This window comes from Panthera onca, chromosome D4, assembly GCF_046562875.1.
Source record: "Panthera onca isolate mPanOnc1 chromosome D4, mPanOnc1 haplotype 2, whole genome shotgun sequence".
Lineage (NCBI taxonomy): Eukaryota > Metazoa > Chordata > Mammalia > Carnivora > Felidae > Panthera > Panthera onca.
Window position 1 is genome coordinate 28,811,195 of NC_138351.1, and position 23,902 is coordinate 28,835,096.

Genomic DNA, 23,902 nt, shown 5'->3' on the forward strand with positions numbered 1-23,902 from the left:
GTGACAGTAACCAAAGGAAGGGCCCCCAGAACAAGATGGCAGCATTGCTTCTAGGCGCGTGTAAATCAAGGGCCCGCGAGGCTGCTGAGGACTCACTCTAAGAGGTTTGCAGGGTCACGGCTCCTTCCCGTCATTGCCACATCCTTTTGGTGGTGGCTCCCATGGTCCAAAGTGGAGTAGAGTCAGGAGTTGTCCTATAAACCCACCGGCAAATAGTACTGCGCCCTGCCTCGGGGCCTCTACCCTCCACAGCTCCCCTGCCAGCTCTCAGTTCCTATCAAAACTACCCAACCCAATGGACCACCTGAAAGAAGAGAAAAATTCGTCTCAAATGGTACTGGGCCTGTGTCAGGACTGAGACCATCGTTCATTTGCCTGTCTCCTCTAAGCTGCCAGACCAACAGCCTGAAGGAGGCAGAGGAACAGCCACCCCAAAGCGGTGGGCGGCTTCCTCGCCCCGGCCTGACTTAGTGGGCCCCCACCCCTCTGAGGGTCTGAACGCTCCCAGTGCCATCTCTGCACGTAGCTGCCTGGCACCAAGGAGGAAGCAGCCTGACCGGGGCCATGCCTTAGGAAATAACCTCAGAGTGTGGCTGTGTTGAAAATTAAAGGGAAACTGTGCATACAGAGTCCAGTCCCAGCTCTGATGAAGAAACTAACTGGGAGAGAAGACTAAAGCAAACTTTCCGAAGAAAATGAGACTTCAAAATGCTCCATGACAAAAAACAAGCAAGGGGCGCCTGGGTGGCTCAGTCTGTTGAGCATCCGACATCGGCTCAGGTCATGATCTCATGGTTGGTGGGTTCGGGCTCCACGTCCGGCTCTGTGCTGACAGCTCAGAGCCTGGAGCCTGCATCACATTCTGTGTCTCCCTCTCTCTCTCTGCCCCTCCCCCATTCACACTCTGTCTCTCAAAAGTGAATAAACATTAAAAAAAGAATTAAAAAACAAAACAAAAACAACAACAACAAAAACAAGCAAAACAATAACAAAAGGGTTTTGTGGTTATTGGCCGAAAGCCTCTGAAACGTTGAATGCTGTATACCCGCTCTTGGAGACAGCAGTCAGCTGAGTCTTTTCATACAGACCTGTGGGACCCTCTTCACACAGTTTTCCCTCACCTGCTTGGCTGTGAAACCCTTTCTCCGAGTAGCATCTCTTGATTTGAGAAACGCTCTTCCAGATGGATCTCAGACCTTCCCCGTCCAGAGAGGTGTCCTAGGGACAAATGGGATGAGTAAAAACATGCACTGCTGATTTTCTAATCTTTCTTATTTCTGAGTCCTCACCTGCTTGGGGTTGCTAACTCCTTAATTATAAGGAGGCTGCTCGAGCCACCCGATACTCTGGCTTCTTTGACCCACCGGCAGCACCGTGCTTCTGCTAGAAGCCAGATCCTTGGCCACCCTTGCCTTGGGTCCAGGCTTTTGCTGTCTTCTCCTGGGCGTGGGTTTCTCTGTGTGGTCCTGGCTTCCAGGAGGGTGCTCTCCCAAGGGGTCCACTCTCTGCCCCGGGCCTCCTCCCGCTGCATTGCTTTTACATCTCCTGGCCGCCCGTAGGCGTCACCTCGAGTTCTGCATCTCACTCCTGACTCCTGTGTTGCTCTGGTTCCCGGGGCGACATGCTGGTGTTTATGCCCTTGGTAAACTCTGCCCCTCCCCTGTCCGTACCCTGGCAACCTGCGCTGCTTTCTCATTGGTTGGGGGAACCCCGTTCTTCCAATCATGTGCCATTTTGACCGAGCCCCGGTAGCAATGTCAAATAGTTTTTGAGGGGTTGTGTGTTTTTGATCACTCTCACTATCCGCATCAGCAGCATCATCACCAGCTTTGAATTTTTCTAAAAACTGTTTTGCCTGCCTGTCGTGTGCAGCTTCTCAAAGGGCAGAGAGAGGCAGTTCGGAGTGTGGGCCGCACCCAGAAGCCTTCCAAGGGAATTGAACTTGGTGCTGAAGTATGCAGTCCCTGGATGGGTTAGCTGTCATCATCTGCTGAAATCCGGGCACTGGTGGGCTGGGATGGAAGGGGAGGCTTCCACCAGGCAGGGCAACGTGCGTTCTCCTCACATGCGCTCATCTCCAGGCGGCGTCACGGTGGGAATTCCCTGGGCACGTGGACATGAGGGAGCAGCGTGTGCACTGAGTCTTGTTGGGGCAGTAGGTTCTGTGTTTCAGGGTGGGACCTGCGCTCAACATGGCTTGGGCGTTCTTGTGCCTTCCCATGCCTTCCCGTTAGGCCGGTCTGGGATCCCGGTCACCTGCTGGCCTCTCACCCCCCAGTATCGAGTCCTTCCTCCACACGGCTTTCTAGGTCATGGGCCAAACCCACCATCCGAAATATTTTATTGGCTGTCCCACCTGTCCGTTGCTGTGTAACAACCCCCCCCCCCCAAAAAAAAAAAACATGGAAGCATAAACCAGCAATTTGCTATGATCTCTCACGCTTCTGTGGCTTGCCTGAGCATTCCTGCTTGGGGTCTCTCAGGTTGCACTAAGTGGTTGGGTGGGGCTGGAGCCATCTGAAGACTTTTTTTAAAATTTTTAAAAATATTTATTCATTTTTGAGAGACAGAGAAACAGAGTATGATGACGGGAGGAACAGAGAAAGAGGGAGACACAGAATCTGAAGCAGGCTCCAGGCTCTGAGCTGTCAGCACAGAGCCCAATGCTGGGCTCGAACTCAGAAACTGCAAGATCATGACTTCAGCCGAAGTCAGACGCTTACCTGACTGAGACACCCAGGTGCCCCACCGTCTGAAGACTCAATGAGCCAGATGTTCAATAGCCACTCACTTGGCCAGCCTGTTAAAGCTGCTGTCAGCTCAGAGGGAGCTGTTGATGGGAACACCTCCACATGGCCTCTCCACACAGCCCGGGCTTCTCCCAGTATCGTGGCGGGGTTCCAAGTGGGAGCACCCAAGAGTGTGTGCTCTGAGAACCAGGCAGAAGTCCCAGAATCATTTCTCCTGCATTCTATTGGTCAAATAAGGCTCAGATTCCAGGGGACAAGGATGAGAATCCACCTCATGATAGGGAGAGACAAGGTCACACTGCGGGAGAGCATGTGAGCTGGAAGGCCATCTTTGGCCATCTTTGACCGAGGCCATCTTCACAAAGGGTGGTTTGCTTCCCACTGCTTTGCCACAGACAAAAACTTCAGCATCAAAGCAAAGCCACAAGGTCCTTTGGGGGCCACAGGGGACAAATCAAATAGGCCTCATCCAGAATGGTTGAGTCCTAAACAGGAGAAAAAAGGCGTAGAGATTTAGTACTTAGATCACACAGTTGTTGCATAGAAAAATGCCAAAAAGAAATTTGGTGCTGCTTTTCAGCTGCTGAAACAATGCCTTCTGGGCTCCTTTGAGAAGTTTGAAGCTGAGACATCTTGTTAATTTTCATCCTTTACACTAGCACGATGTGGTTCGAGAACCCAGCTTACACTCACATGCATGGCCTCATTTTGTGTTGTCATTACCCTCACATAGATGGGGAAACTGAGGCTCAGAGAGGTCACTGCTTTCCCATGGTGTTGGCAAAGTTAGGGCTGGCATTGTTGTATCCTGGGCATGGCCCAGTTTGTGGGGCCTGCCCACTTCTCCACCATTGCCTCATCTCTCAGAAATATGAACAGGCTCTTTCCTGCCTCCCTGACTCAGCTCCTGTTTTCTCCTCCTGGACACTGTTCCTCCACACATTCTCCTCCACGCTTTCTTCACCCCTTGGCTGGCACTCAACCTTCAGAACACAGCCTGGGCCTCCTGACCTCACACTCTCCCCTGGGGTGGTTCAGAGTGGCCACGTCCTTTTTTATGGCCCTTCCCTTATTCTGGTGTTACGTGCTCGTCTCTCCCATTAGTCTGTAAACGCTTTGGGGTCTTTTCTCCTGCCATAAATGTTAACTCATCCTTGAAAAATAATTTCTGTCACCTCATCTCTTATTTAAGACCTGTGATTCCAGTGTTCAGGCAGGATTCAAGCCACTACCACTCTCTCAATACAGCTCTTCAAGAAAAGCAAATGACCCATAAGCCAGCACTAAAATTGTGCTGAGGTTGATACATGAACTCAAAAGTAGAAAATATTTTGCCTTAATTAGAAACCTTGTTGCAGGGGTGCCTGGGTGACTCAGTCAGTTAAGCATCCAACTTCAGCTCAGGTCATGATCTCCTAGTTTGTGGGTTTGAGCCCCGTGTCAGGCCCTGTGCTGACAGCTCGGAGCCTGAAGCCTGCTTCGGATTCTGTGTCTCCCTCTCCCTGCCCACCAACCCTCCCCCCCCCCCCCCCCCCCGACTGGCACTCTGTCTTCCTCTCTCAAAAATAAATAAACATTAAAAAAAAGAAAGAAAGAAAAAAGAAACCTTATTGCAAAGATTTGGTAGGAGGGAGAGATGGAGCTTATCATCTGTTGTATTGAAACCAGATCTATTTTCAGCATTAATAGAGGGAATTCACAGCAATAGTTACCATAAAGAATGTTTTAAATAACATATACTGGGAAGAGACATATTTAAAATCAAAGAAAAATTTGTATGCTGTTTTAGCCACTGTATTTTTTTTTTCAAATATGTATTTATCTTTGAGAGAGAGTGCGCGCAGGAGTGAGGGAGAGGCAGAGAGAGAGAGAGGGAGAGAGAGAATCTCAAGAGGCTCCCGGTCAGTGCAGAGCTCCATGTGGGGCTCAGTCCCAGAAACTGTGAGTTCATGACCTGAGCCGAGATCAAGAGTTGGTTGCTGACCTAACTGAGCCACCCAGGTGCCCCTGTTTTAGCCACTTAAAAAAAAAAAGTCTGCACCCCCCTTCCTGGGTGGGAACTTGTTCTCATGTGGTGTCTAGATCAAGGTCAACAAGGAAAATGTTAGATCCTGGGCTAGGTGCCCACCCAAAGGGAGAGAACACATCGTCACGTGGGGCCGGGTTGCTCTTTCTCCATTCTGAATGTGATGCTTCTGTCATTGTACATTGATGTCAACTTTCCCCAAGTGAGCAAAACTCCCACAGACAAATGAATTTGAAAATCAAACCCGACTCAATTAAACAAAGTTCAACAGCTTTATTTTTAATGCACTACATGGACCTATCAGAACCCACCTGCTTCACAAATGTGTGCCTGCCGTCCTTGTGCGCTGACCTTGAGAACCTTCTGTGGTTCTTGCTAATTGTCAGTATAGGGCTTCTGAAGCACACACACAAACATGAGTTGCTTTTTATTGCAGAGAACTTCAGAGCATGTTAAAACAGTGGTTTTCATTGGTTAAAACACTTAATGAGTTTTCAGTGGGGAGGAGAAGGCCACACTCCCCAAACGTATTTAACCACAATCCTCCTCTCTTGTGCCTCCCATTCCCAGAGCCCTTTCCTAGAATGATTTCCAGACCTGTCTGTAACTTCACAGGGCGGTGGCCTGTCTTTCAAACCAAATGGACACGAGCCCAGGGCAGCAGCGAGGTTCAGTGGATAGAGTGTTGGAGGCAAATACACTTGGGATTCACTTCTCAAGTGTGGCACTTACTTGCTTGAAAGATTTGAGGGGAGTAGAAAAAAAATCGCTCTAAGGCTTGGTTCTTTCCTTGACGGAAGAGTTGATGATGATATGAATCTCATAGGGTTGTGATAATGAATGAGGTAATTATGTGTAAAGCTCCTTGCATAGAATTCTGGTTGTAGTTTTCGAGTGACTACAAGGTGATTCGATTAGATATACCAGTGAGTCAAAGACATTAGATGTCAAGTTGTTCTTTCTGCAGTTTTGCTCCTTTTATCCAAAGTTTTCTCCTTTTAATAAAATCTGTGATTATTTTTGAATCAAAAAAATTTTTTTAGTATCAAACTCTTTAAAGTAGGGATGTGTCTCATTGGTTTTGTATAGTCTGGCCATTGGTAGTTAATACGTGTTTATTACATTTAATCGAAAGTGTTTATGTCAAAATGAATTTGGATGGCTGTTCTGTTAGTTATTAGGTGACAGAGAATATTAGTATATTTTTATTTTATCCATTTGTTTATTTATTTATTTATTTTGGGAGAGAGAGAGAGACCGTGCACAGGGGGGAGAGGAGCAGAGGGAGGAGAGAGAGAGAGAGAGAGAGAGAGAGGGAGAGAGAGAGAGAATCCTAAGCAGGTTCCACACTTAACACAGAGCCTGACACGAGGTTCAGTCTCACAACCCTGGGATCATGACCTGAGTCAAAATCAAGAGTTGGACACTCAACTGACTAAACCACCCAGGCACCCCAATACATTTTTTAAAAACAACATCCAGTCGGATTCTCATTATTTGCGGTGTAGTGATATTCTGTGACTTTACCACAATCACTGAGTTAGCGAATACTGACCCATTTGTTCTAGAGAAAATACAGGGTTAAGTTTCTGTGAGCCTCTGGTCATAGCATTTCCGTCATCGGATCAGTGCACAACCTTGTTTTCTGTGTGTTTCTGCTTAAAGGGACTTCTGTAATATGTATTGTTGATTCCTTAACATTGGACTCATGGCCAACAGCGCTGATACTCCTGCCCAAACAAAGCTTATCTATGTGGCACATGTTTTCTCCGTAAGGCCATCACAACCTCTGTGCCTGTGAACAGTGGACTTCACACTTCGGGGCTGATTTTAAATAGTGATATCACCAACAATAAGCAGAAATGCAAAGACATGGCACTAAACAGACCATTAAGAGGACATGTGTACATGGTACAGAAGCTGAGACGGAAGGCGGAATGTCCCCTTGATCTGCCTCAGCTGGGAATGTTCATGTTGGACAACTCAGATCCACAAATGACCGTGAACGCACTGTCAAGTGTTGATTATGCAGTTACGCGTGCATTTTAGCGAGTAGGTGAATTTGCAAATATGGATCCCGCAAAAAGCGAGGATCAACCCGTATTCTGTTTTGTCAATTTAAATGTGCAGGTACGCACTGATTTTCTACCACCCACTGACCATCGCTGCAGCCGTCTGTGGGGCTGTCAGTCACGGAGGAGCCTGCGGGGTTTGTAATAGGAGGGAAGCTGGAGCTCAGGCCATCGATCCCCCCCCCCCCCAACCCCCGACGGGCGACGCAGGTGGCCTTGCTCCTTTGTGTGCATTTACTTTCCTCCCTTCCCGGAGCTCACCCTGGCAGCTGTTATTAGGTTGTTTCTCTGGGATCCCATGATTGAGAAGCCCTGGCCCAAAAAAGCCCAAATGAGTCCTTTTTTTCAATTGTTTTATTGGGGGAGGGGGATTGGAGAAGAGGAACTGTTCCCCCCCCCCTGCCCCCCCAGAGTGGGTGTGGCAGCTGGTGTGCTGAGGGCCAGCTGCCCAGGAAAGAGAGAGGTCAGGAGCAGCCGTTAACTGCCAGTCCAGTTCGAATTAGTCCTCATGAAGCAAATTACAGTGTTTAGAAAAGAATTTCTTCTCCGAGGGGTCTGGCTTCCGTTTGCTCCCTGCCAGAGGAGATCTGCTGTGAAAGCTCTGGGCACGAGTTACCGAGTGCACACTAAGGCCCAGTAGCCTCGCGTGGGCCTCCTGCCTGCCCTCGCTCAGCTGTGACTCAGTTTCCCGGGCTGCTGTAGGCAGCAGCTCGCCCTCCACGTGGGGCGGGGGTGGGGACAGCAGGGATGCTGTGTTTGGAGGATGAAGCCAGGTGCCAGGTTTGCCCGTAGCTTTACACACTTAAACACAGTACGGCCCTGTTGTGCTGTTCATTTTCTTTTTAGGGCTCTCTTCCCCCAGCAGTTTTGAGAGGTGATACTTTGTTTAGTTTGTTTCTTTTGTTTTTTAAAGCATACATTTTCATGGTGAATTGCAAATCATTAAAATAGGGAACACTGCCTCAGGCCAGAGGGTAAGAAGGTTGAGCTTTCAGAGAGAAGCCTGGAGATTGGGGGTGGGGGTGGCCCTCTGAGCCGCATAAGCCAGGACCTGGGTCGGCCAGACCACGCCTACTTCCGCAGTGTGTCCTCTTGTCACAGATGAACAAAGCCAGACACTGGTTAAAGTGGAAAGGACCAATTTTAATCAGCAACGTACTGTCACAAAAGGGAAGGGTCCAGTGTGACGTGCACGAACTTTGGTTTGTGCAGAGGTGACTGACTGGGTGTTTTAAAGGGAGAATGAGGCGGTTGGAGAGGGGCGTGAGCAGGAGCTCAGGACAGTCAGGGCAGTGAAAACTTACAAATAACCGGAGGGGGGTTGATCCATGTGAAACCCATCTGGGTTTGCTCCCCCCCCGCCCCCCAACGCTGGAGACCAGAGCCCTATCTTCAGGTGTCCTCTGGAAGAAATGGTCAGTTCTTTTGGAAGCCTTGCGTTTTCTCCCGCAGGCACTTTAAGGGGGGGGGGAGCTAGAGTCATCTCAGGGATGCAGCCTTGAGTATGTTAATGTTTGTTCAAGTCTTTAAAGGCCAAGCTGGGGGTGTCACTGAGCAGAGGGCCTAGAGGAGCCTGGCTAGGGTTTGTTCAAGGAGAGAATGTTTCACCTCTGAGAGGGTCTCGGGCTAGCCAAGGCACCGCGAGAGGTGATACTTTGAAGGCAGCACCAGTGGCACTTTGGGCTTTTAAGCACAAACCGTAAGCTCATGACAGTAGCACCAGTTGTCGAAGGTTAATAATAGAAAACAGTTATTGAAGACTTAATACTGCCAGGCGCTGTTCTTAGTTTTTTTTTAATGTTTATGTATTTTTGAGAGAGAGCGAGAGAGAGACAGAGCATGAGTGGAGGGGCAGAGAGAGAGGGAGACACAGAATCTGAAGCAGGCTCCAGGCTCTGAGCTGTCAGCACAGAGCCCCACATGGGGCTCGAACTCAAAAACCGCGAGATCATGACCTGAGCCGAAGTTGGATGCTTAACTGACTGAGCCACCCAGACACCCCTGCCAGGTACTGTTCTAACCACTTTCCATGATCTATAGGCTCATTTAATCCTTCCTTTCCACCCAACAACCCTCCCAGGTAGGTGCTGTTATTCTACCCAGTTGGCAGATAAGGACACTGAGGCAGAGAGCGTTAAGTCAGATGTAAGTCCACAGTTAATACAACTAGGAGGCGGGGAACCAGCTCAGACAGGCACCCTGTGCTCCCAGCCCCACACAATTCTGCCGAATCACAGGCACGCGTCTTCAGGTAACGCCTCGGGTTTTTAGGATTCTAGACTCAGAGGTCAAGAGCAGCACATAAGCATCCTGCGTGAACTCCTGGAGGAGCTCTGCATCCCCTGCCTCGGGGGACGAGATGTCTGCCAGACAGGCCTCTGTTCTCATGGAATTGCCCTCTGGGGAAGGGTGGAAATGGGCAAGAAACAGGCAGAAAGCATCAGAGGTGCTCCGTGGACTCAGGTGCCGGAGAAAGCACCAGTCGGAGCATGGTGGGGGTGGGGGGCGGGCAGAGGTTGGGTAGTTGGAGATAAATAGGAAAAGTGTCTTTAAAGAGATAGCATTGAGATGAGTCTAGAAGAGTAGTCCTCAAAATTAGTTCACACCCTCTCAACCACCTGCAGCCAAGGTTAGGACACTAGCCGCGGCCGTGGGCACTAAAATCACATCTTCTCTTGGGTGGGGGTCCTTTCCCACCCTCTGGCCTTTATCCCTGCCTGCTTTCCCCTCAGGGGACCCAGAAGTGTGAGTGAGGGATCAATTGTCTGGTGAGGGAGTAGGTTCCAGATATGTCGCTGCAGATGGGGGCAGCGCGGTCAGCTTAGGCCTGATTCACACACTCCTGGCCTTGACGTGTGGATTTCTGAGTGCCTCACCTTGGCCCAGTCGCTAGCATGGGCAGGCCTTGATGCTTTCACCTTCCCATAGTTAAAAGGGGAAAGGTCGGGGCGCCTGGGTGGCTCGGTTGGTTAAGCGACCAACTTCGGCTCAGGACATGATCTCGGTTTGTGAGGTCGGGCTCTGTGAGTTCAGAGCCTGGAGCCTACTTCAAATTCACTGTCGCCCCCTCTCTCTACCTCTCCCCTGCTGGCACTCTGTGTCTGTCTCTCAATAATAAATAAACGTTAAAAAAAAGTTGTTTTTTTTTTAAAAAGGGGGAAAGGTCACCATGAACATTTGGCACTAAAAACACATTTGGAATAGTCTTTGAATTTAGGCTCGCATTTAAGTTCTTTGTGGCTTGCCTGGCTTTTTGGTTTTGTTTTTTAAAGCACCATGATTCAGACCAATGAGTCCACCTTGAATCTTGACCGCCCCCGAGAAAAGTCGCAGTGACCGTGTGAGAGGCACGCACAGGCCCAGCCCCAGGAAGCACGAGCTGCCTGTGGGTTGGAGGTCCCGGGTTGGGCCAGGGCACTGTCCCACCCTGCATCCGGGGACCTCTTCGGGGGTACTCGGTTGGGAGAGGGGTGTTTTATAGTCAAGCTGTTTTGTTGGGTTTTTTTTTTTCCTCATAAGTCCCATCTCTGCTGCTCACCTCCACCCTCCAAGAGAGAGAAGGCCCAATTCTTTACTCTTCAGAAAACCCAGAAAATGTTGTAATAAAGTCATAACAGATCCCATGGCTCTTTAGGATCGTGAGTTTACAGTCAGTTGGTGCTAGCTTTCTGGTGTGATTTATTCTTCAGCCTCTCTGCTCTTCTGCTGCGGGGGGAGAGAGAGTATTAATAACCTGTCATGCAAAAATTTGGCAGTGGTATAAAAATAATCCTTTACTATGTGTTTTTCTTCGCTGACCTCTGCTGCTAAAGTAAATGAGTAACGTAAAGTGTCCCTTCTTTACCATTGAAATGTTACTGTTAATTTGATTTTCTCTCTCTCTCTTTTGTCTTCATGTGAGAATAAAGCTAGTGAAAAGTAACCGTGACAGTTTTCTACATATCAGTTCACCAGCACCTGCCAAGAAATACACAGATCCTGTCATGGGTGGGCTCTGGGGAAGAAGTGTGGGTGCCAGCTTTGACACGGGAAGGGGTTTTGTGTTGTGTGTGCGTATCGTGTTTGTGTTACTTTCAGGGTAGCTTACTTACCTCTCAAGACTTTACCTGCTTATGTGTTTATTTTATTATTTTATGTTAAGTTCTGTTATTGTACTCTTTTTTTATGTTTTTCTTTTTTTTAATGTTTGTTTGAGAGGGGGGGGGGGGAGAGGAGGGGAGGGGCAGAGAGAGAGGGAGACACAGAATCTGAAGCAGGCACCAGGCTCCAGGCTTTGAGCTATCAGCACAAAGCCTGACACGGGGCTTGAACTCACGAACTGAGAGATCATGACCTGAATCAAAGTTGGACGCTTAACCGACTGAGCCACCCGGGCGCCCCTGTTATTGTACTCTTTTATATATAGGCAGGAGGCTCTGGTTACATGCTGTGGCATAGGATATATCGATAGGATGCTTTCCTCTGCAAGAAATTGAAAACCCAGATCAAACTGGCATTAACAGTAAAGAGAATTTATTGGCTTCTGTTGCTGAAAAATCCAAGGGCAGATGGCTTTCAGGGTAGGGTTGATCCAGCCATTTCACAGTGTTACCACAAACCTGGTTTCTTTTCTTCTACTGGCTCTGCCTCTGTGATGGTTGGCTTTAAACCAAGAGTGGACCTCCTCCTGAAGTCCTAAGATGGCTGGAAGTGGCTTTTGGGGTCATATAGTTAAGTGTTAACATCCAGAAGAGAGTCTCAGAAAAGGTCTTTGTCTCTGCATTCTCCAAAAGGTCTTACTTAGGTCGTGTGCCTGTCAGTGGAGTCAGGAAGATATAGTACACTGATTGGCTTAACCTCAGTCACCCTATGCATATCTATATATGGGGGTAGAGTCAGCTTCCCCAGAAGTGCAGGGTCCCTAGTTACAGATATTTTTGGGAAAGGAGGGAAGTGTGTGATGCTGGAAAAGCCACTGACAAATGTTAAGTATATATGGCTTATCAATCCCTGAAGTATGAACAAATAGCTTTCATTGTTGTTCTGGATGTTTCAACTGATAAATACTGGTCCTAGAAATATGTCATTGAAAGCAGAGCCCTATGTAGTTTTCTCTCAGTTCCCCCGTCTTGATCCCTTGTTTTCCTAGCCATACAGGAGAAGGCTTGTCAGAAGGAGGTCAGGTCGGGGAGCTCCTTCCTGCTATCCCAGAATCTGAAACAGGAGGGAGGGAGGAAGCACAGAAAAGCACGTTATTAACCCATTCAATAAACTATAGTTCAAGAAAAGAATTTGTATTGCTTGCAACTTTATTCATAAAGAAACAGGTTCAATGAAACCAAAATGTCATAAGAAATATGCCTGCTTAATTTGTTAATTTCCCACGCTGTGGACTTTCCTCCTCGCAGTTCCACAGCCTCTCCTCCCCCATGCCACATCCTTGCTGAAATCCTCTCTTTTCCAGTGAGCAATAAAGAAATGACCTGTAACCTCTCCTCCTCTGTCTCCAGTGGGCAGTTTGCAGTCGTGAAGAAATGCCGGGAGAAAAGCACTGGTCTGCAGTATGCCGCCAAGTTTATCAAGAAGAGGAGGACAAAATCCAGCCGGCGGGGCGTGAGCCGCGAGGACATCGAGCGGGAGGTCAGCATCCTGAAGGAGATCCAGCACCCCAACGTCATCACCCTCCATGAGGTTTATGAGAATAAGACGGACGTCATCCTCATTTTAGAACTGTGAGTGCCGCCTTTGTGGCTGTGGCTGGGCCGAGGAGGCATGGGGTGGGGATCAGGGTGGGTCGAGCTCAGCCCTTGGCGTCCCTGCAGCTGGACAGCTTGGGGGCGAGCGCTGAGCCTCAGGAAATAACTGCTTTGCCTAGTTCGAGAACAAGCGTGAACCGCCTGCCCTGAGGCCTGGCTGCGGTTTCCTAGAATGACGCTGAAGAGCAGCTGCCGTGAATGTGGTCCTGCCCGACGTGCAAAGAGGCCCCCAAATCTTGGGGCTCCTCTTCCTGTGTCATGAGGCCATCTGTCTGCTGAGTTTTATGATAAACTTTAAGCTTATGTTCTTTTTCTCCTCTCGCTGTTCCTCTGCCTTCCCTCTGTTTTTCTGCTTCTCTTCCACCTCCCTTGATTTTAACCCCCACCCCCATTTTCAGCTGTTGGAATTGTCAACACTGATTATATAAAAGGGTAAAATTGAGCCATAATCACCCCGAGGTGATTATAGGACTTGTTTTTAAAGCATTTTGCTTATTTTCTTAGGCCCTGCCTGTAGGATGTTATTGTGGGAAACTGATCTCAGCCTGTTGTTCTGTGTTGTATCTGTCTGTTCCCAGACCCCTGCTTGAGGGCCCCACTCCTCTCTTGCTGAAGAGACAGGCTGGAGGAGGCAGGGGTGGGGGATAGGAAGCTCTCTAAGAGAACCTGGCTGGGAATGCCTCTGATGTCTCTGGGCTGCTCCCATGGAGGTGAGGGCAGGAGCCATGGATGGAGCAGAAGACAAAGGGACAAACAGTCCTGGGTGGTTCTCAGTGATGCCAGGCTCCACTCGTTTCCTGGGTCCTCCCGAATTCACATCTGCCCTGGGCCAGCCAAACAGCTCCCCTTGTTTGCAGACCAGTTAGGGCTAGGAGGCGATTTCTAGACCGGAAGGGATGGAAGGAAAGAAGTTTTTGGAGGGCCCAGCCTAGCCCTGAGGGCATCATACTGCAGGCTCCCTGGGCTTTGCCATCAGAGGGGCCTGGGGCTGCCCACAGATTCTCATCTGTCTCTGGTGTAGGGGCACTGTATTTTAGTGGGTCTGAGCAGCAACTTTCTTAACTAGAAATTGGGGTTAATAATAGCTATCTCAGCAGGGTCTTGAGGAAATACGAGAATTAAGAATTTGACAATACTTAGCACAGTGAACCGTGAACATGTTTCCTTCCTTCCGTTCAAACAGAAGATCCCAACCTCTGCCCTAGAGACATTTGGGGCTGGATAATTCTGTTTCAGGGGATTGCCCTGTGCATTGTAAGATGTTTAGCCGCATCTCTGGCATCTGCCCAGTAGATGCCAGTAGCACCCTGCCCACTGTCTGTGACAACTAAACCCACCTGCACACAATGCCACATGTCTCCTAGGGGACAAAATATCCCCCTTCTCTCCATGGAAAACTCCTGCTTTAAGGAAGAGCAGAGCCTTAAGAACATAGGGGATTAAGGGGCCCTGCTGGGGACAGCAGAGAAAAGAGAGGAGTCAGAGTGTAATCCTCGCTGCGGTTTCGTGTGGTGACTCTCGAGAACCAGACGGAACTGAGATCAAAATCCAGGCCAGTCCTTGACCATCCATAAGCCTGCATTTCCTCTCTTTAGGCTGTTGTAAGAGACCATGAATACAAAATTCCCGGGGGGAAAAAAACATTACAAATCATAGCTGTTTTGCCTTTTCAGAGAATTCCAAGGTTGTATGCAGTGACTCAGGAATGTCTCTTATCTTCTCTATACACTGAACTGTTGGCTGCTGCCTGAACCCTTCTGGCTCCCACCTGCCCGTGCACATTCTGGATTCAGCTTGACCCAATCCTGTAGACATTTCCCGTTAGGTCCATTTATCCTATGCATAAATTGGGTGATATATAGGGTTTTTTTTTTTTTTTTTTTTTTTTACCATTTGATTTTCACAATTTAAAAAATCTCGTAACCGTAAATTTGATGTCGGGGGAGGGTTGTGGAAGTTAACACATGTTTAGATTTGTGTAACCACCACCCAAATCAGGATTCAACACAGTCCCATTACCCCGCAGGCTTCCTTGTCTTACTCCTATAGAGTCACACACACCTTCCGCCCCCCTACCTCCTGGCCACTGCTGAGCTGTTCTGTCTTCTCAAACGTGTCCCATAAATAGAATTGGACAATATTCAGTCTTTTGAGACTTCTTTCACTCAGCACATTACTTTTCAGATTCATACATTAGTGCTTTGCTCTCTTTTACTGCTGAGTGGTATTCTGCGTGGATGCTTGTCTGTCCATTTACCCCTGGAAGAACATTTGGGTTGTTGCTGGTATTTGGTGATGGTGAACAGAGCTGCTATAAAAATTCACTTGCAGGCTGCTGTACAAACTTAAGTTTTCATTTCTTTTGGGTAAATACCCATGAGCCATGAGTGGGATTGCTGTGTCACACATAACTGCGTGTTTAACTTTCTAAGAAAGTGCTGAGCTGTTTCCTGAAGCGGCTGCACCGGATAGCAGTCCCTTCAGCAAAGGATGGGAGTCCCAGTTGCTCTGCCCGCACTGGCAAGTGTCAGTGACTTTTATGTGTCAGTTGGGGTGTCGGGAGACATTTGTTCCAGTATAATTCTGGGTTGTGTCTGTGAGGGTGTTGCTGGATGAGATTACCATTTGAATCTGTAGACTGAATGAAACCAGTTGCCTTCTCCTGGGTGGGTGGGCCTCACCCAATCAGTTGAGGGCCTCAATAGAACTAAATGGAACCTTACCCTGAGTAAGAGGGCATTCCTTGGAGCCTAGGACATTGGCTTTTTCCTGCCTTAGGAGTGGATTGAACCATTGGCTGTCCTGGGTCCCTAGCTGGGTTCCGTCCACTCACCCTGCAGATCTGAAGACTTGTCAGTCTCCATGATTATGTGAGCCAGTTCCTTAGAATAAATCCCTTCTCTCTCCATGTACACATATATGTGTCTCCTACTAGTTCTGTTTCTCTGGAGAACGCTGACTGACACAGTCAGAGGGAAAGTGTAACCCATGTTTAAGTATCACAAGCCTGCCCCATTTGTATATGTACTTTGCTGTGAAGAAGTATTTTAATTTTTAATAGATTCCTCAAAACATTAGGTCCGCCCGGAAGACACAGCCATCTTTGTCTTTGAGGAAATTATCGTTGTTCTAAACTCTAATAGCTTTAAGGGAAGATTAGCCATCAGTGACATATTACATCCCCTCTTTTCTTTCTTAAGAATGCTGAGGTATAGGGTGGCTTAGGAGAGAATCAACTTTAAGAATTTGTGAGAAAAGAGCCATGTGACTTGATAGTAGCTACTTGGCTGAATCTTCTGCTTCAATACTCTTTCGGTGAATGTATTTATCCGATTGATTGCTTTGGGATGATCTCCCAGGTAAGTAGCGCTTCCGTTCAGGCTTTCTGTGAAGCTTGCTCCCTCCTTGAAAACTTGTCCCTGACTCCACTTGTATGTGTGAGTTGTCACTTGCAAACTCCAGGCCCATCCGTACAGCTGGGGTGAAGAGACCCCCAAACCACCACTCAGTTCCCCTTTTCTCAAACTGCCTCCCATGACCTGGCTGAGGTACAGAAATGGCATCTTTTCTGTCCTTTGTAAAGAAACTATTTGGTGTCTGTGTCAAAGGCAAAGTTGTCAAATCCTAGCCCAGGATCTGCCCTTAAACAATTTTGTAAACCATGGGACGCCTGGGTGGCTGATTCGATTGAGTTTTGGCTCAGGTCATGATCCCAGCGTCATGGGATTGAGCCCCACATTGGGCTCCATCCACACTGAGAGTGGAGCCTACTTGAGATTCTCTCTCTCTCTCTCTCTCTCTCTCTCTCTCTCTCTCTCCCCCTCCCCCTCTGCCACTCCCCTTCTAAAATGTGTGTGTGTGTGTGTGTGTGTGTGTGTGTGTGTATATAAAAGAATTTTATAAGCTTTGAAAGTAGCTTTAAATAATAGCTTCTCCAGTTGTTTTACTGGGGAAGAATCATTTGTTTCATAGCTGATCTGCTCAGCACAGCAGGCACACAAAGGCGTTAAGTGATGTCTCATCTAGGTTTCATGTCCTCTATGTCCCACTGTCCCCTAATGAAGCCATGCCAATACGAAACTCTCTTCTTACTGTGCTATTACTCACCCTGCATTGTTGCATGGGCAAGCCACTTTAAAACTTCTGTTACCTGGTAGAAAGGGAAGCTAAGCTCTCAGAACTTAAAGTCAGTGCTGATCAGAGCCACCAGCTTCTAGAATTTCATTCCTAAACTTGCCGCTTAGAAACAGCTAAGTATTTCAGGCTGTAGATGGTGATGCATTTTTCTCCCTAACTCTCCTCTGGCCAGATATGGTTCAAGCCCAATCGCAGAGGCCAGAGAGGGACGATATGTGAGCAGGTATCATGTGCATGGAGCCTCGCGGTTGGTCAGGCATCGGGAATAGTGGGGACTGTGACTCAGCCAGAACCCTGATGCCTCACCTCCGTGGGCAGCCACCAATCAGTTGATTGTTGCCACGTGGAATGTTGGATCTTGTGCTGCCAAATCTTGCAACTTTTTTTCCAAGAAAAGTCTGTAGCCTAGGCTTTTAATGTTGGCAGTTCACAGTAGTCATAACAAACAAAAATAAAACCTGTCTGAGGGCCACATGTGACCTGTGACCTGAGACTCCAGTCTGTTTTATCACAGCAGTATTAGTTGGTCACCACTGTGGGGGAAGCAGTGTGTGATAGGTATAGTCAGAGGCAGCCCAGAAGGGCAAGACGCACACTTGCTGTCATCAAACGTCACACGCAAAATCATTGAAAATGATTTATTTTTTTAAATTTTTTAAAATGTTTATTTATTTGAGAGAGAGAGACAAAGACGGAGACAGAGACAGAGCATGAGCAGGGGAGGAGCAGAGAGAGAGGGAGACACAGAATCCGAAGCAGGCCCCAGGCTCTGAGCTGTCAGCACAGAGCCTGATGCAGGGGTCAAACTCACGAACCGTGAGATCATGACCTGAACTGAAGCCGGATGGCTAACCAACCGAGCCACCAGGAGCCCCGAAAATGATTTTTTAAAAAATGGGCAATGTGGTTTAACACAGTGGTTCTGAAACCTCAGCGTGCGTCAGAATCTTCTGGAAAGCCTGTTAAAATATACGTTTTTTGGGTGTACTTCCGGAGTTTCTGATTCAGTGGGTCTGAAAATTGTCAGTTTAAACAAATTCCCAGCTGATGCTGATTCTGCTGGTTGGTGGTCATCTTTTGAGAAGCTGTTTCAGGTTGAATCGTGAAATGTTGAAATCCTAACCCCCAGTACCTCAAAATGTGATCTTATTTGGAAACAGGTCTGTACAGATGTATTTAGTTAAGATGAGGTCATTTTGCAGTAAGGTGTGTCCCTCATGTATGACGTACGGTGACTGGTACTGTTACAAGAAGGAGGCCGTGTGAACACAGAAACTGGAGTATTGGAATGATGTGTCTATTAGCCACAGGGGAGAGGCATGGTCCAGCTTCTCCCCCAGAGCCTTCGGGAGGAACGGAGTCCACCGATACCCTGATTTTGGACTTCTGGCCGTCAGAACCCCGGCAAGGCAATAAGAGTCTGTTGTTTTAAACCACTCAGTATGTGTACTTTGTTAAGGCAGCCCCAGCAACTAATACAGAAGGGCTGGTTGAACAGAAAATGGTAATTCCTAGACTGGGAGCCCACTCACATGCTAGTCTAAAGTTCTGTAAGCTAGTCAAAACCAGAACACAACGCCTAATTATGGTGGTGGCTCCATCGGGCACCTGAGCCATGATGTGATGCATCAGTCTTACTCTCTGCAGAAGGCCTGGGCAGAGGAGGTGATAAGGGTCTAACTCAAGGCAGGGGCAGACGTCACCCCATCGCCTGCTCCGGGGTAGTCATCCTGGTAGCTTTGAATCACCTTTCTGGAAGTTACCAAGAAAAGATTTATGAAGTGAAAATGCTGACACTGCCATGTAAGTATCAGTGGATTGTAGCAGAAAGTAAGCCAGTTTGGGTTTTCCAGCCTTAATTTTTTCTCCTTATCTGTTTTGTTTGGAACTTAAAGAGGAGCCTGAAATCAGCTAGCTAGCGTGTTCACTCTCTCTCTCTTTTTGTGATAGGAAATTCAGCTTAATTAGTACATTAAATATTAGTGCCTATATACATTGTTATATATTTTTTTAATTTAGAAATTTAAATTTTATTTATTTTTATTGTAACAAAAACACATGAAATGGACCACCTTGGCCATTTTTAGGCACGCGGTAATGTTAATTGTGTGCACCTTATTGTACAGTAGATCTCCAGAATTTTTTTCTCTTGCAAAACTGAAACCCTATGCTTTTGGAATAACAGCTCCCCTTATTAGCTTACTTTTTGACTTTGGCCAGGTTAATAATTGCTGGGATTCAGCATGCCCGTTGCAAACAGCCCCTGAGTTATAGTCAAACCTTTGTGCAATATTAGATTATTTTAGACAGGATCACTGTTAAGTTGGCTCCCTCTCTCTTTCACCACCAAGCCAAGATGATTTTTTTTCATTGTACACCAGCACAGGGTATGCAGATGAGCTCATGCCACACTGACGTCAGCTCAAGCCTAGAAGAATCACAAGAGCTTTTCAAGAAAAAAAAAAATTCAGTGGTTGGAGTGACGGTCTCAAGATACCTTAAAAGGGGCAAAGTTGTATCAAGCTGAATGAGTTGTAGGGATGTAGGTGATGCTGGTAGGTGAGGTGTATCTGATGCTGGAGACCTGTCAGCCCCCAAGCCCCACCCCTGCCTTTCCCCCCCACCCCCACCCCCTGCTCTCTGCTCCACTCCTCTCCTGGTCCTCACAAGACACAAAAGCACACTCAGATTGCTTCAGTGCTATTTTTTTTTCCTAGCTACATTTGTTCCTTCTTTTTGAGCTTGTGCCAGCTCTTCTGACTTTTTGAACTTTTGGTTTTATTCAGAAAGGTAATTTCAAGATCTGTTCTGGTTTACAGTTTTGGCACCTTGCTTCTCAGATATCTGCTATTAGGCAAGAGCGGAGAACCGAAGTGCATTTGGCAGTGGCTTCCCCTTTCACAACAGAACTAAATCACACAAAATTGGTTATTTTCCCGTTCAGGTGCTCTCTTGAGAGACAAAACCCTGAGTGTTATGTCTTCCCCCACACCCTCGCTTCTTGCCAGTTCAGTCAAAAAGCATTTCCTTACTGTTTATTCAGTGGGCATTTTCACTCACTTATGTGGATTATTTGGTTGCTGGATGGTCTCAGAAAACTTGGGAAAATGGCAATGATAAAAACAAACCAGATGTGGCATCTGAACTCATAGATAGTGGGGTTTTTTGTTTTTTTGTTTTTTTTTTTAACCGGATATGCATTATCTCAATATCTGGCTTGGTGTTCCCTGTGCTGTCTACATGAGTTGTTGGTATTTGCAATCTTTCTTACCTCCAAGAAGGACCTGTAGTTGCCGTGGTCTGGTGAACGGGTACCATTGCTGCCCGCCAGCCGGCCTTCGGGACATCCGTGGCTCCAGTGACAGGCGATTCTTGAGCCCCTCCCCAGGGACCGCAGACTACTTTAGGACACTCTGGGGTAATCCAAATCCCTGGGAACCGTTCACACTTCCTCTTGGAAGCCATGTCGCAAAATCTCTTTATTCTTCCTGTCTTGGTCACCCACTGTCCTAACCAACACTTCGGGAGGATATGACAGGAGAATTCCGTGGGATTGTGGCTTAACTGGCCCTTCAGACGTTCTGATTTCCTCTCTTGCCCCATTCCCTCTTCTTGCTGCCCCAGTTTCTTTTATGCGTGGCTTGGCCATCCCAGTCACAGGTCCCGGTCTCCCTGTACTGCTTGGCTTCCCCTCTGCATCCAGAGCCCGGGTCCCTCCCAGGTCAGGGGCTGCCATTTTGGTGCTCCAGGCTCGGCCCAGACCTTCCATCTGGCTTTCCTCCATGTGGATCCTGTGGCGCCCACATCGAGGCACAGTGCATTCAGGTTTCTGGGAGCATGGTTGGTGGGATGGTGGTTCAGCTTGGAGACAGGAGCCTGGGGGACTCACCCCCAAAAGAGAGAGCACCCAGACCCCAGGACGTGGGTGGGATTCCCTTCTTAGGCCGGTGTCTAGGGCAGGTCAGTAGCAACCACTCCCGATCAACCATCCTCCAGTCTCTTAGAACCTCCTTTCTGCCTCACATCATTGCAAAATACTGCTTAAAAACGAATGGAACACTTCTAAGGCAGCCTTCTATTGCTTTTTTTCTCCTAATTTGTGTTTCGAAGTAGCTGAATATTACCTGACCTTCCCATGTTTGCCCCACCCCTTTTCCTTCCATGTGTGTCACTTGTTTTTCATACAGTCAGAGTCACTGTAATGCAGGTGAGGGACGCCAGGCTAGCAGGGTGGCAGTCAGTATTTGCATGTTCCGTGTGCTCAGAGGCCACTTGCATCTCTGGTCTGTGAACCAGCACAGTTACCAGGTATGGCCGCAACGCCACCCGAGTGCCGTGTTGACAAAGTCGGCTGTCAGACGTGGGCTCAAAGACCCTTCCTTTGGTGACAGCAGCGTCAGTGATTTTAGTCGCCTGATATGCTGAGGGGGAAATCGAAGTAGAATTGGGTGTTTCGGAAACAGGGGGTAGAATGTTCACTTCTCCTGAGGTACTTCCAGTTTGCTGAGGATCTTTGCAAACTGTCTTGAGAAAGAGGATGTAGGCGAAGGACGAGACAGGCTTTTCGTGGCGAAGGGAGGGAAGCTGCACTTCATTTGACTCTCCGGGTTAGCCACCGTGGGGCCCCTGCCTTCCATACGTCATGTCATTTAATATTTGGGTGCAACTCCAGGGTATGGTCACCACCCTGCAGGTTCAGAAAGCTGGCCCAGTGTCTCTGGATATAGGAGCCGGGGATTCTGATTCTCAGACAGTAGCTTTTGGGGGAGGGGACTTTTTTGTTTGCATCCTGAAATTCTGCTAAGCCCATGTAGGATTTAACCTACAAGGCCCATTGCCCATCTCTTATAAAACAAAAATTTTTTTTTAATATTTATTTTTGAGCAGGGGGGGGGGGAGAGAGAGAGAGAGAGAGAGAGAGAGAGAGAGAGAAAGTGGGGGAGGGGCAGAGAATCGGCTCAGAGCCTGGCATGGGGCTCGAACTCGTGAACACAAGACGATGACCTGAGCTGAAGTCAGGTGCTTAACTGACGGAGCCACCCAGGTGCCCCCCCGCCTTGCCCATCTTTTAAATGCTGCTGTCTTTGGAGGTTGTGAGGGAGGCAAATGAAATAAAGAAGACCCCCTTGGAGCACCAAGGACTCTCCAAGCCTACTCCACTCACTGTCCTCCTCATCTGGGGCTTGGCCAGTCATCTCTGGCCAGGGCAGGCCTGTTACCCCCCAGGGCACCGATTCTCATCATCTGTGAATCTAGAGCTGTATTTGCCCCTCTTTAATTTCCAAACAGTAATTTATCAACTTTTGGAAGTGAACTTGGACTTTCAGGACCTTTCTGTTTCTCTGCTGCTTCTCCAGCAGCCATGTTGTTCCTGCCCCTAATTTCTTAGCATTTCTGTGATGCTAGGAGAGGGCAGAGCACGTTCTACTGTAGCTATGGGAATGGTGAAGTTCAGGAGGTAGGATGGCGTTGTGATGGCTTTGGTATTATAGCTCCACGTGCATTTTTTCCCCACCCTCAATATGTTTCTTTGAGGGCAAGACCGTGACCTGCTCTGGCGCCCACAGAACTTAACACTGTGGTCTATTTGGAGAGTCCAAATAGAGCGAGAAGAATATCATGATGTAAGGGATGGGTCATGTGTGTCTCAAGAACAGTTGACCATTGATGTAGATTTTTTTTCTTTGTGAGTTGCTGATCTACTTGCTTGGGCTTCAGGAAACATACTCTTGACTAAGTCTTCTAGAGGGTAAGGAATAAAAGCTTGAATACAATAGCCAAAAGAGTAGAAACAACCCGATGTATATCTCCTGATGAATGGATAAACAAAATATGGTCTGTTTGTATGATGGACTGTTACTTGGCCATAAAAAAAAGAATAAGGTGCAAATACATGGTACAACATGGACGGATGAACCTTGAAAGTGTTGTGTTAAGTGAAAGAAGCCAATCTCAAAAGACTGTATATCATATGATTGGATTTATATGAAATGTCCAGAATAGGCAAATCTGTAGAGACAGAGAGTAGATTCGTGCTTGCCTAGGCCAGATGAGGTACTAGTGGTGGAGAACGGGAATGGCTACTGTTGGGCACAAGGTTTCTTTTGGGGTGATGAAAATATTCTAAAATTAGATTGTGGTGATGGTTGCATACCTCTGTGAGTACACTAAAAACCATTGTACTGTATACTTTAAAAGAGTCACTTGTTTGGTACATGAGTTATAGCTCAATAAAACTTTAGAAAATATCTCTGATGGCTCCCTCCTTCCTGTAGAATGAGGTCATGATCCATAGAGTATATAGGATCTTTGAGGGTGTCCAGCACCCTCCTTATGGACAACCACTTCTCCTCTACACCTTTTGCCTTTGCCCCTGATGCTCACGCTGCAGACAAGCTCTTGCCTTTACCACATTATTCCATGTTCTTACCCGCAACCCATTGTTTATGCTTCACCCTCTGCCTGACGTGCCAAACCTTGCCCACCTGTAGAACTCCTGCTCCTCTCTTGAAGTCCAGCTCACACATCCTCCTCTCTCTCTTTGGCTTTCCTACCTACCCCATTAGATTTCATTGCTTCCTTAATGTGTGTTTTCATCACCTCGTAGAAGTGTGTTGATTATAACGTTTACCATACTATATTTTAAATGTTTATGTACATTTCTCCTGCAAGGGACTGTGAACTTTCCAGGAGATGTGCCAGCATTTTACTTACCTGTCTTTCTGCCTCTGCCTCCCTCCCTGTAGGAGAGGGTGTGAATACAAGCACCTGGGGCTGGTAAGAGTGGCTGAAGTTGGATTCCGTCAAGGAGACCAGCTGGGAGATCCTGATGGACAGCAGTGAGGGGCCTTTCTAGAGTAAGGACAGAGGGGACGACAAGAGGGGACAAAGCTGAAAGCTCTGCATCATTTCTGACCTGCCAAAAGTACAGAGCAGTTTGTCACCGTAGCTGATTTCCACATTGGGCCTGAGAGGGCTGGGCTGTATGTGTCAGCCAAGTACCTGGGATGGGGAAGTAGAGTAGAAGGGTAGCTGGTGGGGTTCTGAGGGACAGGAACTGAGAAACTACTATGCGCCTGGCATTATGATGCTGGACATCAATGACAGTCAGAAGTGGGCACCTACAATTCCAGCTGCTGATTGTCATTGGCATCTAGTATAATAACGCCTGTAACAGGGTAG

General features: G+C 47.8%; 1 protein-coding gene across 9 annotated transcripts in view; it reads left to right on the forward strand.

Moving 5' to 3' along the window:
* Positions 1-23,902, forward strand: part of DAPK1 (death associated protein kinase 1) — a 188,592-nt gene that overhangs the window by 87,256 nt on the left and 77,434 nt on the right. For all 9 annotated transcript variants that reach the window (XM_078436895.2, XM_078436896.2, XM_078436889.2 and 6 more), the window contains exon 3: positions 12,338-12,559. In XM_078436895.2, coding sequence (XP_078293021.1) covers positions 12,338-12,559 — 222 coding nt within the window. The remainder of the gene's footprint in view (positions 1-12,337; positions 12,560-23,902) is intronic.